General features: G+C 36.9%; 2 protein-coding genes across 3 annotated transcripts; one reads left to right on the top strand and one right to left on the bottom strand.

Annotated features, from left to right (window-relative positions):
- Nucleotides 1–132: 132 nt before the first annotated feature.
- Nucleotides 133–3,233, bottom strand: LOC145224408 (protein SLC31A2-like). The gene is made up of 5 exons (XM_080090897.1): nt 3,001–3,233; nt 2,459–2,577; nt 1,792–1,911; nt 1,254–1,433; nt 133–677 (listed from the first exon to the last, which is right to left on the bottom strand). The coding sequence occupies exons 1-5, from the start codon at nt 3,116–3,118 to the stop codon at nt 576–578; spliced, it is 639 nt and encodes a 212-aa protein (XP_079947023.1). The 5' UTR covers nt 3,119–3,233; the 3' UTR covers nt 133–575.
- Nucleotides 3,234–4,958: 1,725 nt separating this feature from the next.
- LOC145224887 (molybdenum cofactor sulfurase-like) lies at nt 4,959–15,383 on the top strand. 2 transcript variants are annotated; one of them, XM_080091500.1, is made up of 17 exons: nt 4,959–5,069; nt 5,449–5,525; nt 5,711–5,856; nt 6,044–6,161; nt 6,562–6,664; nt 6,724–6,828; nt 6,890–6,996; nt 7,453–7,593; nt 8,328–8,460; nt 9,009–9,131; nt 9,508–9,642; nt 10,795–10,930; nt 11,475–11,612; nt 12,591–12,710; nt 13,045–13,199; nt 13,572–13,673; nt 14,685–15,383. In XM_080091500.1, the coding sequence occupies exons 2-17, from the start codon at nt 5,456–5,458 to the stop codon at nt 15,319–15,321; spliced, it is 2,469 nt and encodes an 822-aa protein (XP_079947626.1). In that variant the 5' UTR covers nt 4,959–5,069; nt 5,449–5,455; the 3' UTR covers nt 15,322–15,383. The 2 variants fall into 2 exon arrangements, with proteins under 2 accessions (XP_079947626.1, XP_079947625.1); XM_080091499.1 differs by lacking the exon at nt 4,959–5,069 and adding an exon at nt 5,308–5,401.
- The last annotated feature ends 333 nt before the right edge of the window (nt 15,384–15,716 follow it).

Raw genomic sequence — 15,716 nt, 5'->3', positions numbered from 1 at the left:
TATTTTGTGGCTTTTAATAGTTTATCAGGTTAATGTAATGTAAAAGCATTGCTGTCTTCAAATGGTCAAATCGTTGGCAGCAGACTTCTGTTCCAGTGCGCCTGTGCCTTGAGCTGAAAAACCAAATCACGGTTTCTGCATTAAGTCGATTGAAAAATCTTTATTTGTATCGGAGAACTCATTTAACGTAATATTTAAGCGAGACACTGAATAGATGAAGTAGGCGTAGCGATAAAAAACAATAAAAAAGCTACAAAGTTATACGAAGGAAAAAAATACAATAAACAACGTATAGCTACAGCACGAAACTTAAATGAAAATGTGAAAGTTATAAGCGCAACGTTTATTATTGGCAACAAAACTAAGTACCTGTGTTCAGTCAAATAAAAAACTAAAACGTTTTTGAACGAAACAAAACACTTCAGTATATCCATCGGTCAAAAGGCTTTAGAAATGTGGTTTACAAAAAGGACCGTAGCCTATATACAATCGCATAACGTCAAGTGTAAACAAATGTATAAACGAGATGAACATTTAGATTCTGCTGCTGGCATGTTGGTTAAAGTATAAGTCTTTTATTCTTTCACTGTACTAGCGGCGTTGTCGTAACCCCCTGCTTCCGAACTGGATGTCGACGTTTCAGCATAATTTTCGTTGCTACTACGCTTTGTCGCCTCCTGTGGTAAAAATATATTCGCGATCACATCAGTCAACGCCAAAACAGCAACAGTCAACTTTGAGCGGCCGTACTTCAGTAAATTTTAGGCAAGATAAGTTCTGAAATGGTATATTTGTATGATTAAATACTTTAAAGTACTACTGTTCTGTACTGACACCGTTAACTGTTTGTCGTGAGCGTACATTCCAGAGGCGTAGGTCGGGGCAGGCTTTGGCTATTATAAAGCACTCATGACATGATTCGGGCCTGACTTTACATAATTTACCTATAGCTAATGAGCTAGTTGTTGGACTAAACTTAAGGCCCAATAGCCCTTTGGACGCCTTGGTTAAGTTATTGTCTATTAGTGTCAGTTATTTATGTATTCTTTATTATGGGCCTGTCTGTCAAAGATTTAGGCCTGAACGGGACTTTGAAAAACGGTCGGTTTCGGACCGAGCTTAAAACTCCCTTCCATTCCGAAATAAGTAAAATATATGTTATTTTCAGGAGGCCAAGAAACTTTTTAAACATTACATAAGTTAAACAGCGAAGCACGCTAAACGAACATAGTTACTGATTAATTTGCACTTACGTAACTTCTTGTCTCGGCGCGAGTCGAAATAAGGGTGGACTTGGACTGTTTGACGTCATCCGGTGTGACGTAAAATCCACCAGCTAGCAGGTGGCCAACACCCGCACCTAATATGATTGAGATAACGATCCATACGTTGTAAGTCATCACGATTAGCATGAGGATATAAGCAATAAAAACCTTTGTGTAAAATAGTTTGAGCAAATTTGTGTTACAATTAATTTTCATGTCGTTCGACCGGTCTTTTTTGTTGTTGCGATTTCATGATATCTATAAAATAATAATTTCTATACACTGTTGGGATTTTTAGACATCGTAAACATTACATCGAAAGCCTTCAAAGTCTAACTCATGCAGGGTGTATAAATAAACTACAGCGTTACTCTTTAAAATTGTGCATGTACTCAATGCCACACGACGCTTTACTTTCCAAACGTGATACATTCTCAACAAATTAGCGCTTGGTATTAATTTTGGATAAATTCAAGCTCAGTGCTTGCCTATTTTGGATCCCAAGCTTGTACGGAGTTTAAGTTACCTGTATCATATGAAGGAAACTTTGAAAGAGATGAGCGAGCCAAAATCTCCCCGATCTCGGTGGAGAGCACTCGCTCGTTTCTGCGTCGTCATGGCAACAATCAGATGTTGAAGGTGATATCTGCTTCAAAAGCAAATTGTATGAAGGCTTTTTTGGCGACCTCCATTTATTAAAAAATGGATTATTAAACAAGAAAAGAAGTAGCAAAAAAATTGTTTTTCTCATAACCTTTCTTATTTGGAGGTAGATTTTTAGTAGTGAAACCAATTAAGTGTATTTTCTAACATTGTCCCCATAGCTTTTTATGTCATTTTTGCACAGCACGCCATAAACAGTTGACTATATCCGTCTAAACTTTATTTGTGGCGATGAAATTGGTGGTAAGACATTTACACGTTCTTGAAGTTATGTAACTCCCCAAAGAGGATAGCTGACAACAGGCCCGCAAATATTTGCTCTATGGTGCATTCCTCTGTTGTGTAAATTTCAGCACATACGGCTCTTAAAACAAAGCTCACGTGATGTGATACACCAATATTAGAACGCTTTATCTCTAAAGCAAATACGTGAACGTGCAGATAATCGAGGCGTTATTCTACCTTGTATGACCCCGTACGATCAAAGTCCGAGTGTTTTGGTTAATCGTTAATAAGCTTAAAACTCTCACCTGACTGGAAGTGTTTATGACTTTGCGGATCATTTTGTTCGCCCACAGTTGTCGAAGGTTCTTGAGAATTTCGTAAACCATCGCCATCGCAGCAACACCGAAGCACGATCCGATAAGCTCTGCGCAACGGCAAAAAGTGACGTCATATTTTCGTTACGTCATCAGATTTCAAACTCCAATGTATAACACCATACATTGTGCTCAGCACCAAGCATAAAACTCAGTTTTAGGTTGTTTTTCTACTAGTATACTTTTTGACACTGTGTGTGGATGTTTTGCAAATCTACATTGATATCGACGAATTAAAACTTGTTTGTTTTTCAAACCAGCATAGCGATAAGTGTTCTTTCCAAGAATTGCCCAGAGCAAAACCGACAAACACGTTTAGCGGCGACGAAAACAGGTTTTTAAAAAAATCGTATATATTGCGCTGATTACGATCTGTACGAAGTTACATTGGACTTATCAATTTTTTCCCAGTTACACGCAAGCAAAATATTTCTAGTTTTACCTAACAGTTAAAGCACATTTGAAATACTTACGACTGTCATTCTGAATATCCCATCCTTTAAAAACAACTGTAAACGGCATCATAAAATTAAAGTACATCATCATCATCATGCTCGATGAGGAGTTGCCCATATCCATATTCATATCCATGGCAACGGCTGATATAATTACCCAACGCACATGATTTTAACGCACAATTAGTGTACCAATCCGCCACTGTCAAGCATTAGTTATTCAAAATTAATAACTGCCATACACAAGTTTCGCCCGCTATATGTTTTGAAACTTTTTTCTGTATTTTATTAAAAAGTAAAAAAAATAAGCCTTCTGTCTGCATTGAATTGGTTTGGAAACTACGAGAGATAGTTGTTGGTCGCTAACGAAGCAATTTTTTGTTTGTTTTGTTTTTGCGTATGACTTCCTGACCATGACTTACCAATACTTCCTTCGTCTTACGCTACCCATACACTAAATCATTTGCAAAAGCAGACTTACTTGATTGCTCGTTATAAAACTTCATTAGGCTAGCTTTTCCTCAACCTATCTAAAAAATCGCCTCTGCAACCATGCGTGCCCTTTTTCGACACACCAAAGCCTGTCAAAGGTAGTTACACAGCACTAAATTTGGCAAACAGCCTTATTGATATAAACGTTCAATTTGTATTAAAAAGCGACGTCCAAACCACGCGCATCTGTTAATGATCAACTCATTACGTGTTGCTTTTGTTGAAACCTCAGCATAAGTAAGAGTGGCGATTGTTTTTGCCTTTCAAACCGGAACATCGATACACGCGCGGCATGAGGCTATATCTATCAGACAGACTTTTGTTGTGAGTGATGGTTGCCTTCAGAGAATTTTATGCACTGTTTTTAACATTTTTGCCTGCTCATTAAAACTTTACAGCCATGTTTAAACTCCAGTCAACATGAGTTCCTGAGTTTACAAGCTATCTTTCACAACAGCAAATATGCACAAATTCTGTTGTGTCAGCCAAATGAGTCAATATCAAATAGAAGTGGCGCGTTTCTCTTCGACACACATTAAAAACCGCTACCATTTAATTTGCTGCCAACGCTCTTTCACAAGACATTGCTACTTCAAAAATCCACTTAAAGCGTGTATTTGTAACAACAAAAAAAGGATGAAAATAAAAATGTGTGGCGACGAAACACCGAATTTTTTAACATTTCACACCGAAATCCAAAAATTACCTGATTTATATTACTGAAAGTAGCTAATGATATTTTCGCTTCCATTTTTGGCGATATGAAAACAATCATGATGCCATAGATTACTTATGTTTAGTATTCTATGATGATACACGTCCTAAGCCACGTGACAGCGACAAGGCAAGTAACGAGCCAAACTTTGTGTTTCGTAAACAAAAAAGTTAAAAAGGTGTTCGTACATCCGTAATATGTTTACTACGTCTACGTGCATTAAAAAAACTTCCTGCAATCCTAAAAATCGTGTGAGAACATAGAAATCATAATATACAACGTTAAAAATGCAAATTTATAATCTTTGCAATTTTTTTTCCTGTAAATGTTTTTTTTTGTAGAGAGTTACAGTAGAGAGTACAGAGAGTTACAGTTAGACAGTGTTTTGCCACCATTTCTGTAGCCAATCGAAATGAAACCAACCAAACTCAAATCAATTACTTAAGACAGCCAGACGTGTGAAAATAGGTAGATCCCCTACTCGGTTTGTACATTTTGCAGCAGTTCGGCATTTCTCCTTAGTTCTCTTTTTAAAACCCTTGAAATAAATCACAAAATCAGGGATTTGGAGCAAAGTTCACCTTTTTAAATTTGTTCCTAGCATTTACTTGCCCAAGGCTAACCTATAAGTCAAAAGGTGCATTTCCAGGAAAACTTTTGCCGTCTTACATAATCTGACCACAATTAACTGTTGCGTAATATAAAGAGAAAGGTAGCCGGTCGACCACAGACCAAAATATCATAATATATTAAACCTTTCACACTTTAAATAGCACCTTAAAGTGCATATTGCAGTTGCTCTAAATGTGGAAAGTTTAGATTGTTGTCATTTATTTTGCAGCATTTTTCTTCAATTTTTGTTTGTAAGTTTGATTTAAAGGTAAGTTTAAGATTTGGCAGATGAACTAAAAATGTTCTGGTAGTGGTTGGGTTTGCATATTTGAGAATATTTTAGGGACTTTAAATAACAAGTGTATTCTGTCTAAATATACTATTTTAGTGGGCCTAATTGTTTACATATTTCTAAATAGTGCATCCTGTCCCTTTTTTGTCATTTTGCACTCAACACATTGTATTGTCCTACCTTGACCTATATCACTTGCTTTGTGCCTGTTGAAATAGGTCTTGCATGTGGACTAAAGGGTCTTGCACGGGCGCACATGTTCTGCAGACTGGGACAATGCAGTGTCATTACCAGACTATTACCATTGGGTATGATCACCCTATTGTGCATGCGTATTAAACCTGGGCTTTTGCAGGTGCAATATGTCAACTGATACATCATACCCACATAATCTAAAGAAAGTGAGAAAAAAGCAATTTTCACGATTGCAAGGTACTGAATTTTTTTTTTTTTTTATGTAAAGATTTCTTTAAAATTTAATTCCATAGGTGTAAACCAAAAAACCAAAAAAATGTTGAAGTCAAAAATTAAACAATTTCAACATTTTAATATAGTAGTAGATACTAGAGCTGATACATTAACTGCTATACAAGAGTTTATTGTACTTTTTGTGACAGATGGACTGTTTTTGGATCATGCTGGGAGCACTTTGTATGCTGCAAGTCAAATACAAAGCTTTTCCAAAGACTTGCAAGAAAATTTATATGGCAACCCTCACAGTGGAAACCCCAGCAGTGACATCACAAAAGCAATTGTTCATCAGGTTGAGACCCCATCGTTTAATGATTTAGCTTTTGCAGATTATGCAACTGGTCGTTTTTCCAACATCATTTTTTCTGTTTTTGGTGTTTTATTACATTTTGTTTGCTTTTTGTTGTAATATGTAATTGGCTGGATGAAAAATTGAGCTGTTGGTTCTTAGAGAGAGAAAACATTCATTTTTTTATTAGGTGAGATGCACTGTATTGACACACTTCAACGTTACGCTTGACGACTATGACATTGTGTTTTGCCCGGGATCTACTGATGCTTTGAAGATGGTTGGACAATACCTGTCATGGAATAAAGGTCAACCACATTAAATCTTAATTGTTATTTGATACACCAACACTTGCTGTATGATACAACACAAGTACACATTCAATATGTATAACATTCAATATGTATAACATAGGATGGCAATATTTGTCTGATAAATCTAGTTCAATTTGCACAGTGTTTTATGCAATTAACCAGATTTTGTATTTATTTGATTTTCTTAGAATATATCTACAGGTGGAATAAACTGGATTTGTCTGTCTTACAAGGATCTTTGGTCATTGTGCTAAAATCCCATACATTTATTTGAAACAAATAATTTTGTTTTCTGCAACTAGTTTTTTTTGGCTTGGTATTTAGCCTTAAAAACCCTTCGTAAAATCATTAAAACTAAGTACCAATTTATATGGTTAACAGAAGTGTGTTGTAGGTGATTCATTTGTATATTTGGAAGACAATCACACATCCATTGTAGGAATTCGTGAACTAGCCTTCGAAAAGGGATCAAAAAGTTACTGTCTGACTTTACCAAGGTAACCTGGAACCAGCCTTTAAGGTTGAAAACTGTCTTTATTTAATTTATTTTTTCTAGACCATGCAGTAAGAAATCCTCAATCAGCCCTTTCACATTATCCCACTACAATATGCGAAGTATAAAAATTCCCCAATTTTCACAAAATGGAAGTAACCATCACAGGTAAGTTTTACTGTATATACTTCTGGGTAAACATTTACACAACAGTTTATGGTATTTCCAGAAGCTTGAATTTATTTGCTTATCCTGCACAAAGCAACTTTTCTGGATCCCGTTATCCATTGAACTGGATTGATGATGTGCAGAAAAATGGTCTGCCACAAGTACAAGGTACAGATAATGAAACTATGCTAACTTTAATGGTGAAAATAACGGCCCAAATAGACGTAAAAAGCGACATGCTTTATTGTTCAAACGTTTCGGCAAATGTTCATGCCATCATTTGAACAATAAAGCATGTCGCTTTTTATGGCTTATTGGGGCCGTTAGTTTCACTTAAACCTTATAAAAAGACTGTATGCTAACTTGTTTCCTATACATATGGTCAACTTGAGTTTTACTTTTGTAACTTGACAATACATTAAAGATAATAATAATTCAAGTAAAAAAAATTATCTAACTTTTTTTAATTATATTTTGAGTACATTGGATGTGTAGATTTTCCTTTTTTGTTATAAGTAGCCTAACTGATTTTTGCACAATATTAAAATTTAACACAAAAATATTTGGGTTTGTTAGCATGTTTCCTGACCAAACTAAATGACAATCGTTTTTTATACATCATAGATCAGGAAACAGCTAGCGAAAACAAGTGGCTGGTTCTTTTAGATGCAGCAGCATTCGTTTCTACCTCAAAACTTGATTTAAAGGCCTATCCAGCAGATTTCGTTTGCATATCATTTTACAAAATGTTCGGGTTCCCTACAGGTTAGAACCATGTTTGTTAACCTCATTTTTGGAGCACTTTTTTCTTAACATGTTTATAGATATCGAATTTATAGTTGAGAAACGCAGGATTTCGGTAGGTTCCCTTTGTACAAACAGTTGTGGGAAGTGTGTTAAGTGGTCCAGCTTATATTGACATGAACTGTTTTACCACAGTGTATTTGGCTCTGCATACACGGCATATATCGAGAAAGAACAACTAGCGAACACATATTTTCGTACCACTGTCCTACCACGGCCGTTTCACTAAGCGAAATAAACTAAATTGCACTTGAATCGAAATAAACTGCGGAACGTTGAAACGTCAAAAAAACAGTAGTGGGCACAATTGGTATTATGACTAAACGTGCTGCAGCTACATCGTATGATAAAGTACCCGAATGAAACTTGTTTTTTTTTGCAAAAAGTGCGCAATCACAATAAAACACAAAGGTAAATTTATGTAGCTTTGTAATACGGTGTAGCTGCAGCGCGTTTGTCCATTACTGTTTTGCGCTGAATAACGTTTTAATGTTGCGCAGCTATTTCCGGCTTGGTGATAGTTTTAGTGATATTGTGTCGCTATGTTTTCTTTCACCAAGGGAAATAAACTCAACTTAACCCAAATGAAAAAAAATAAAATAGTTTTTTTTTCAAGTTTTATTCCTTTTAGTTTCATTATCCAGTATTCGGCAAAATCTAAACCTCGGTTACTATACACTAGTTAATACTTTCAGGTATTGGTGCTCTTTTGGTGAAAAAGGAGTCTTGCAAGTATTTGTCACAAAAAGTTTACTTCGGAGGCGGAACGGCGAATGGGTATCTTGCTCAAAGCGATTACTTTAAACCAAGAGAAATTCTACACGAAAGGTACGTCCAATGGTCTTTCTGCCCAGATCGATGCAATGGCTACCTATTCCCCAAATTTTTACCGCTAAGAAAAGTACTACAAAAAGTGTTGTTGGTACAAATTTCGTTTTCGTTATGAAAACTGTTTAAATTCAAGTACTCTTTTAAAGTGGTGTCAATTTTAAAGCCAACATTTTAGCAATACCGGAGTTGTAAGTAGGTTGAATTTAAAGCCGAGCCCGAAAACCGGTCCAAAGCCGAAATTGTGTTAAAACAAAGCCCAATATTTAGGCCTGAAAGTTAGATCTACCAAGGTAAAATTACGATAAAAATGTTGCCTAGTGTAATGCCGGGCCCAAATAAAGCCTGTTTAATGTCCATCAGTAGTACGAGTCCGTATAGAATAGCCCGGCCTGACTTTCAACTCTGAGTAGCACAGTGGCAGCATACGTCGCTTCATTTCCTCCGCGTTAGCAACAAGCGCAAATTTCGCGATTTTGTTTTTGTGGCAATTAACAGATTACCTCGCATTTCAAGCGTTGCTCTGAACGCTGTCGTGTTGTTTACAGATTGGAGGACGGCAGTCTCAACTTTCTCGACATAATTGCGTTAAAGTATGGTTTTGACGCTTTGAAGAAAATCTGTGGACCAATTTCGTCGGTGCAGGAACACACTTTCGCACTTACACAACGGTAAGGCTGTGAAAACAAATTTAACGATTGATTTCGTATCAAAGCAGTGACGCAACTTAAATTGAATCTTGCAGCCCAAATCTCTTATTAACTGTCTTGGAAATAGTTTCTTCTAACTTGTTGGTCACCAACGTTTTTCGAGTGTTGCTGATGGATATGCCGCAAAGTTCGTTGTTTGCTCTATGTTGCACAATCAGCATAAATTATATTGATGGTGGATACTGTGAATAGCAAACAAACACCATTTAAAAAACATCTTTTTTTTCCTCAAAGTGCTGTTTATTTCCTTAAACTAGATAACAATCTTGTATTTTATTAGCCAATCGGCAATCCTGCATCTTAGATTTTGATTTAACCCCTTTTTGACCGTATTTAGATTGTACCGAGGATTTCAAGAAATGCGACACGCCAATGGTCAACCAGTGTTCAAAATCTACAGCCATTCAAATTTCGATTCTCGCGTCACACAGGGGCCAATTGTGACGTTTAACGTGACGCGTGATGACGGCAGGTAGGAGATCTTCAGTTCACAAAATAATTTAAAAACAAACAAACAGAACAAAAACCTCAAGGTATATGTTATTTGATGGTTATAGGTAAATCGTACCCAAGTTATTGACTGTTAAAGCAATATTTTTGAAGTAGGAGTCGCAGAGTTTTAAGCAGATCACAAAGACGACATGTTTTAACATATACTTTCTAACAGCATGATGGTTCGGTTTAAGTTTACGAAAAACGAATAACTTCACGTATTTCTCGCACTTTACTCAATGGACATAAGGTTCATTGTAATCTTTATCCACAAAGCAGTTTTCAAGTATGCATTGCATGATGGGCATAGCGTTGTGAAACCACGGCCAATGGGACTGCAAACAGAGTAAAACGCTTCAGAGTTACCTTAGAAAATTTCCAAGTCATTTAAAGAACTACAGGGTGAAAACTTGTTTGGGTCATGGAATTTTGAAGCAAACGTCACAAACTCAGCGCATTTTTACAGATGGATGCCAATCTTAGAAACACAAAACTTACCTGTAAAATCCGCTCGTTCCAGTCCATTTGCCATCGGGGCCAAACACGTTTTTGGTGTGTGTGCAAATAATTGGAACACTAGCAAATATTTGTATACATTGTGTACCTTGCAGGAATGGGACAAAACAAATAAGGTACATGCATGTAACAAGGCCCACCTGGTACTATTCCCTACGATGAAAATACCAAACAATTTAAAAAATCGGATGAGACCTGAATCCTTATGTAATACATTACAAATATAAGCAGTGTGCCTTTATACCAGTGATCTTCAAACTGTGTGCCGTGAAATATTCCCTATTTAAAAGTGCAAACATTCCCTGATTTTTCAGGACTTTATGACGAAATATTGATGTGCATAACAAAGTTTCAAAGCTCATATTTTTTGTCATCGGTAATTAAATGCATTCCTACCCATAACAATAAAATTTAAATTTAATTTTTGAACAACTTTTGTTATGTTTACCTGCAAAGTGTGCAACGGAAGAAAATTTTAGTTCTGTAATGCGCCGCAAGCTTAAAAAGTTTGAGAACCACTGCTTTATGCCTTCAGGTACCATACATGAAAAGCGCAATACCCAACTTAGGTTTTGTAGTTACAGTAATATTCATATTTGTTGTGGTGTTTTTACAGTTTTGTCGGATTCAACCATGTTGTACATCTGGCATCTTCACGCAACATCCATCTTCGTGCTGGCTGCTTCTGTAATGTGGGAGCTTGTAGTGCACATTTGGCCCTTGATCCGCAACAACTGCAGCATGTTTACGAGGTAAAATAATAAAATTAACCATTACTCAAATTCTTATGTGAACTTTGTCTACGACTTTTTCTTCTCTGATAGTTTTAAAAAACATGCTAAAGCATCGAATGTGCACTGTTCGGTACCAACCGTTTATTTATTAACAGTAAAGGGAGATTATCTTTAGATAATGTGGGATATGAGTTAGGAGAGATGGGCCCTGTATTCTTTGGCAATATGGAACTGTAAAGATTTGAGTTTTCTCTTTTGCATCTTTGTTGAGTTTTTAACACAAAAAATGTTTCATCATCCCTACTTGATAACATTAATGTCACAGGTAACACTTTACCAATAAGCGACGTTTGACTTTTTTGCGATGTAGTAAAAGAAATGTTCTAACAATCCAAAATAAAAAATAAGTCACTAAAAATCACAACTAAGGTTGGAAAACAACAATTCGTTAAAAGTTTTTTTCGACGTTTTGTGGATTTTGTTCGTTTGGTGTACGATTTTGTGCTTATAACTGCACGTCGTTAATTTGTGTGGTTATTTATTTGCATACGTCACTTTTTAGAGCGGTCACGTGTGTGGAGATAGCGTGGATTTGGTGGAAGGTTATCCTGTGGGAGCAGTAAGAGCTTCACTTGGTTACATGTCCACCCAAGATGATGTTGACCAATTCCTCGCATTTTTATGCGAATGCTTTGTCCAGGTATGAGCTGTAAAGGTAACTTTTTATCGCCCAAAAATAACCGGGAAAAATGTTTTTCTTTGTGGCCAACTTGCTATACCTAATGCGTTTTTTCGCCTTTGTTGGTTTACAACAGGGGTGTCCAAACTTTTTTAATAGGGGACATTCATCAAGTGAAGACGCTCCAGGCCAACGTTTTGTTTTTGCAAAGTTTTTAACCGGACAATTATAACACAAAATATACGGCATTTAAGGAAATTTTGGGATTTTGTTGCGTGAGCACCATGTACACCTTTTTACCGGTAAATACAGTTCCATTAAAAAGCTTTTACGTGAAGTCGCAAGTCGCCACAACCCAAAACCTTACATTCAAATTATAGCGGACAACATTTGAACATTTGAAACAAAAGCTGCGGGCCGCTTACAATGCCGTCGCGGGCCGCACTTTGGACACCCCTGGTTTACAACAACTTCGTGTTTTATTTTATGTCATTACCCTGATAAAGGTGTATGGGACGTCGAAATGTCGGCCTGTTATAATAAACGCTGCTAATAGAGCCACATATTTGTTTATGCATTATATGCCTGGCAGCTACAGCTTGTTTATTGCTGCCTAATGTTTCATTCGAAAATACATTGCTTTAAATTTTGGAATATTACAAGCTGCGGTAAGAACCAGAGTATTGCGCTTTTATCTCACCCTCCTTTTCGTAGTTTTACATGTTTTTGTTTCTATCCCGCTACATCACCTTTTTCTTTTCAAATTTTGACGAACTTAAGCAAAACGCAATTATTTTGTAAAACAAATAGCATTGATTTGGGTTTTACTTTGGTACTTACTGCAGTCACGAATCAATGACCCTAAATCGTCGTAGTTATCTGCTTCACGTACAAGTAGATTTTATTAATAAAGCAACAGTAGCGCTCTTTTACATAATTTGCTGTGCTTTGATACCTAGTACAGTACTGAATATTATATGTTCTTGCTCCTTGAAACAGACATCAACAATTTACGAGATATTTTACGATGCTTTGTCCGAACCCGAACCACAACAAACAGACGAAATTGTTCTCGAAAAAATCACACTATACCCTGTCAAGTCATGCCAAGGATTAGACGTGAGTGCATTACCAAAACAACTTGGAAATAACACAGTTTAGGTCCATACTGTTTTACCATTGCCAAATTTTAACTAGTTTTGCTGTTTGTGCTCTTAACCCATTACGTTTCAAAATGTACCCAGATTACGCATTCGTGATTTAATCCTATTTTACTAATCCAAATAACGCTTTTAACCATGTGTACCAACAGAATCACTCTTTCTAAAAACCTACTTTCATATGAAGCCCGTTCGTTTGGCTATGACAACTTTTCCCTATAGCACTGCGATTTGGGATTGCCTAACCCCCCTTAAATACCCGTTATCACTATCTTTTAATTTGTGTAATTCAGGTCGACGAATGGCAAATATCCGACACTGGGTTAAAATACGACCGAAACTGGATGGTGGTGAACGAATATGGTGTATGTTTAACACTGAAACGCCACACCAAGCTTACACAAATATATCCTCACATTGATCTGAAAAGGTCGAAACTGGTACTCAGGTAGGATACATTTGTTATTTAGCAGTGGTTTTCAACCTTTTTTTATCCGGGGGGCCATTTTAGCAACTCAGTTTACAGAAATACCACTTTTTCCACAATAACTGGATTAAAGTTTGGCTTTAGGCGAAGAGAAAGATCGAAAATACCGAAACATACCCCTTCGGAAATTATTAATTTAAGATAGCCTAGTTACTTTTTTATTGTTCGTCAAAAGCCTCGTGATCCCCAGTAAACGGCAAACCCAACAGATTGAAAACCTCTGTTTTATGGGATGTTGTTCAACACACACTTTTGAGATCGGTTGATATATTTAAAAATTCAAACACACTTATAAAATTGAAATGCAGGTGTGTCAACATGCTGTTGTTTCAGAGCGAAAGGTCATGGAAGCATCGATGTTCCGCTTGACTGCTCACGATCTGACAGTGACCACGTGACAGCCGATTTTTGCCACACCAAAGTTTGTGGTGACAGGTACAACGCAGGACAGTATATCGTCTTTTCGTTTAAAAGGACGATGTTGAAATAGTCCAGAAGCGCATCGCATGTTCGCCATTATTGGTTACATCACAGGTTTTTATTACACCATTAGCCGCCAGTCTAAATAAAAAGTCTGTATAGCAGAAGAACGAATAGGTTTGGTGTGTAATTTAAAACCCTGTATTATATAAATTCTTAGGCGAAGTATCCAATCGAAGATTTTTCTTCAATACACGGGACAATATGTTGTAGCCGTTAAAGTTTAAACGAGATTTAACTTATAAATCCCAGTAGTTAGTGTGTCTTTCGCAGTGTAACAATGTTAACATGTAAAGTGCCTAAACACCTTACTATACACCAGTGGTTCCCAACCTTTTTGTAGTCACGGACCCCTTTTATAAATTTTACATGCCAGCGGACCCCCAACGTAATTTTCCGTAAGTCTCTCCATGTTGTTTGTTTCTTGCATTATACGTTATTATACTTTTTGGGTAGCATTTTAATCAGCCTTCACAGTCCCTAAATCTCAATTAAGTTCTGTACTGTAGCAACAAAGAGATAAATTTCTTGTGTACAAAGGTTAAATCAAAGCACTATAAATTTCATTGTTAATGTGTGTTGTGATGTCACAATGGAGATAACAATCACAAAAAAGTAGTTTTTCCCAACCCGAAGGTTTGATAAACAGTTTCCACTTGTATGTAGGATTGTAAATCGCTTCGAATACTTACAAATATTTTACTGTTGGTTAATGGTACTAAAAATGTTTGCCTCCACGGACCCCCTGAAATCATCTCCCAGGTTAGGAACCACTGCTATACACGTAAAATTGTTCCGAATGAACTACTATACCACCAAGATGCATTTATCACACAAAGACACATTTAAAGTGTGTTCTGAATGAATAACCATACAACAAACGTGTCATCATCACATTTACAACCAATTTTGTTTTGCCTAGTAGCGATAAAATAACCAAGTTTCAACAAAGTTACTTTAAACCAGAATCGTCGGTCTTGATTGTGGCCCCGTTGCTTCCCTATGGCTAACGCAAGTTCTTGGAGAGAACGCGTCATTGGTACGAAAACTCCCGGATGCAAGACGTCAGAGCAAACGTAAAAATGGCGTCGCTCAAAGCAATGGAGCACACGAACATCACTTAGCCCTAACCAACGAGGCTCAGTACCTCTTACTATCACGTGGAAGTCTTCAACGTATTATTACTGCTATGGCAAGGAGCGATGCCCCTGAAAAGGACGAAAAACGTATGGACACTGACTCTATAGCTGCCCGGTTTAGATCGAATTTTATAATAACAGGGGCAGGAGCCTTTGCTGAAGAGGCCTGGAAGTCGATTTCCATTAAAACAAGCGAAGGGCGAGTTACTTTTCAGTGTGTAGGTTTATGTAACCGTTGCAGTATGGTGTGCATTGATCAAGCCACTGGTCAACGCAGTATCGAGCCCTTGCGGACGTTAGGAACCCTTCCACCGTCTGAGCACATCGTCAGCGAGGTCCAGAAAATCCCCTCGAAGAGGCGCAATCATTTCGGGGTGTATCTGAGAGGATCAAATAACGTTTGCACTGTCAGGGTCGGCAGCCATGTAACACCAGTACAAGAGGAAAGCAAAGTCAAAATATGAAACATGCAATTTGTTTTTCGTCTTTTTCCAGTATTGTCATTAAATATTTTCTCAGCGCCTTATCAGCCTGTTCTAGAGCAAAGGTTGTCAACGTTTGTTCTCTTTTTTCACCTTTTGCAGATTTTGGTGGTTAAATTTACCCCAAGGACTTACATTCATTTTTTCCCGTTCTCTTAATCGGCGAAAATTATACCCAAAAAACATTTAAGAGAACCTCTACATTGAAATCATTTTGTGAAAATTAATAAAACTAAAATGTAGTTGAGTAACCTAATTGGTCTTGTTGGAGAAGTGAGGTCACCTCTGTTTTGACCTTAATCGCCATATAAATAGACATTGCCTTAATCACTAATTTCCTTTCACATCAGATTTATTGATTTGTTGTCAAGCTTAAC

This window comes from Phallusia mammillata, chromosome 4, assembly GCF_965637545.1.
Source record: "Phallusia mammillata chromosome 4, kaPhaMamm4.hap1.1, whole genome shotgun sequence".
NCBI classification, from domain to species: Eukaryota; Metazoa; Chordata; class Ascidiacea; order Phlebobranchia; family Ascidiidae; genus Phallusia; species Phallusia mammillata.
The sequence above is the reverse complement of the archived record's forward strand: the minus strand, read 5'-3'. Positions and strand labels throughout refer to the sequence as shown.

Excerpts from the sequence above, each read along its gene's own strand:
- LOC145224408 (XM_080090897.1), bottom strand. The coding sequence starts at position 3,118 with ATGGATATGAATATGGATATGGGCAACTCCTCATCGAGCATGATGATG. Across the intron at positions 1,434-1,791 it reads GTTTCCTTCATATGATACAG|GTTTTTATTGCTTATATCCT; the intron begins GTAACTTAAACT and ends TTTTACACAAAG. Across the intron at positions 678-1,253 it reads GCGCCGAGACAAGAAGTTAC|GAGGCGACAAAGCGTAGTAG; the intron begins GTAAGTGCAAAT and ends TTTTTACCACAG.
- LOC145224887 (XM_080091499.1), top strand. The coding sequence starts at position 5,319 with ATGTGGACTAAAGGGTCTTGCACGGGCGCACATGTTCTGCAGACTGGG. Across the intron at positions 11,613-12,590 it reads TATGCGAATGCTTTGTCCAG|ACATCAACAATTTACGAGAT; the intron begins GTATGAGCTGTA and ends TCCTTGAAACAG. Across the intron at positions 13,674-14,684 it reads ACCAAAGTTTGTGGTGACAG|AATCGTCGGTCTTGATTGTG; the intron begins GTACAACGCAGG and ends ACTTTAAACCAG.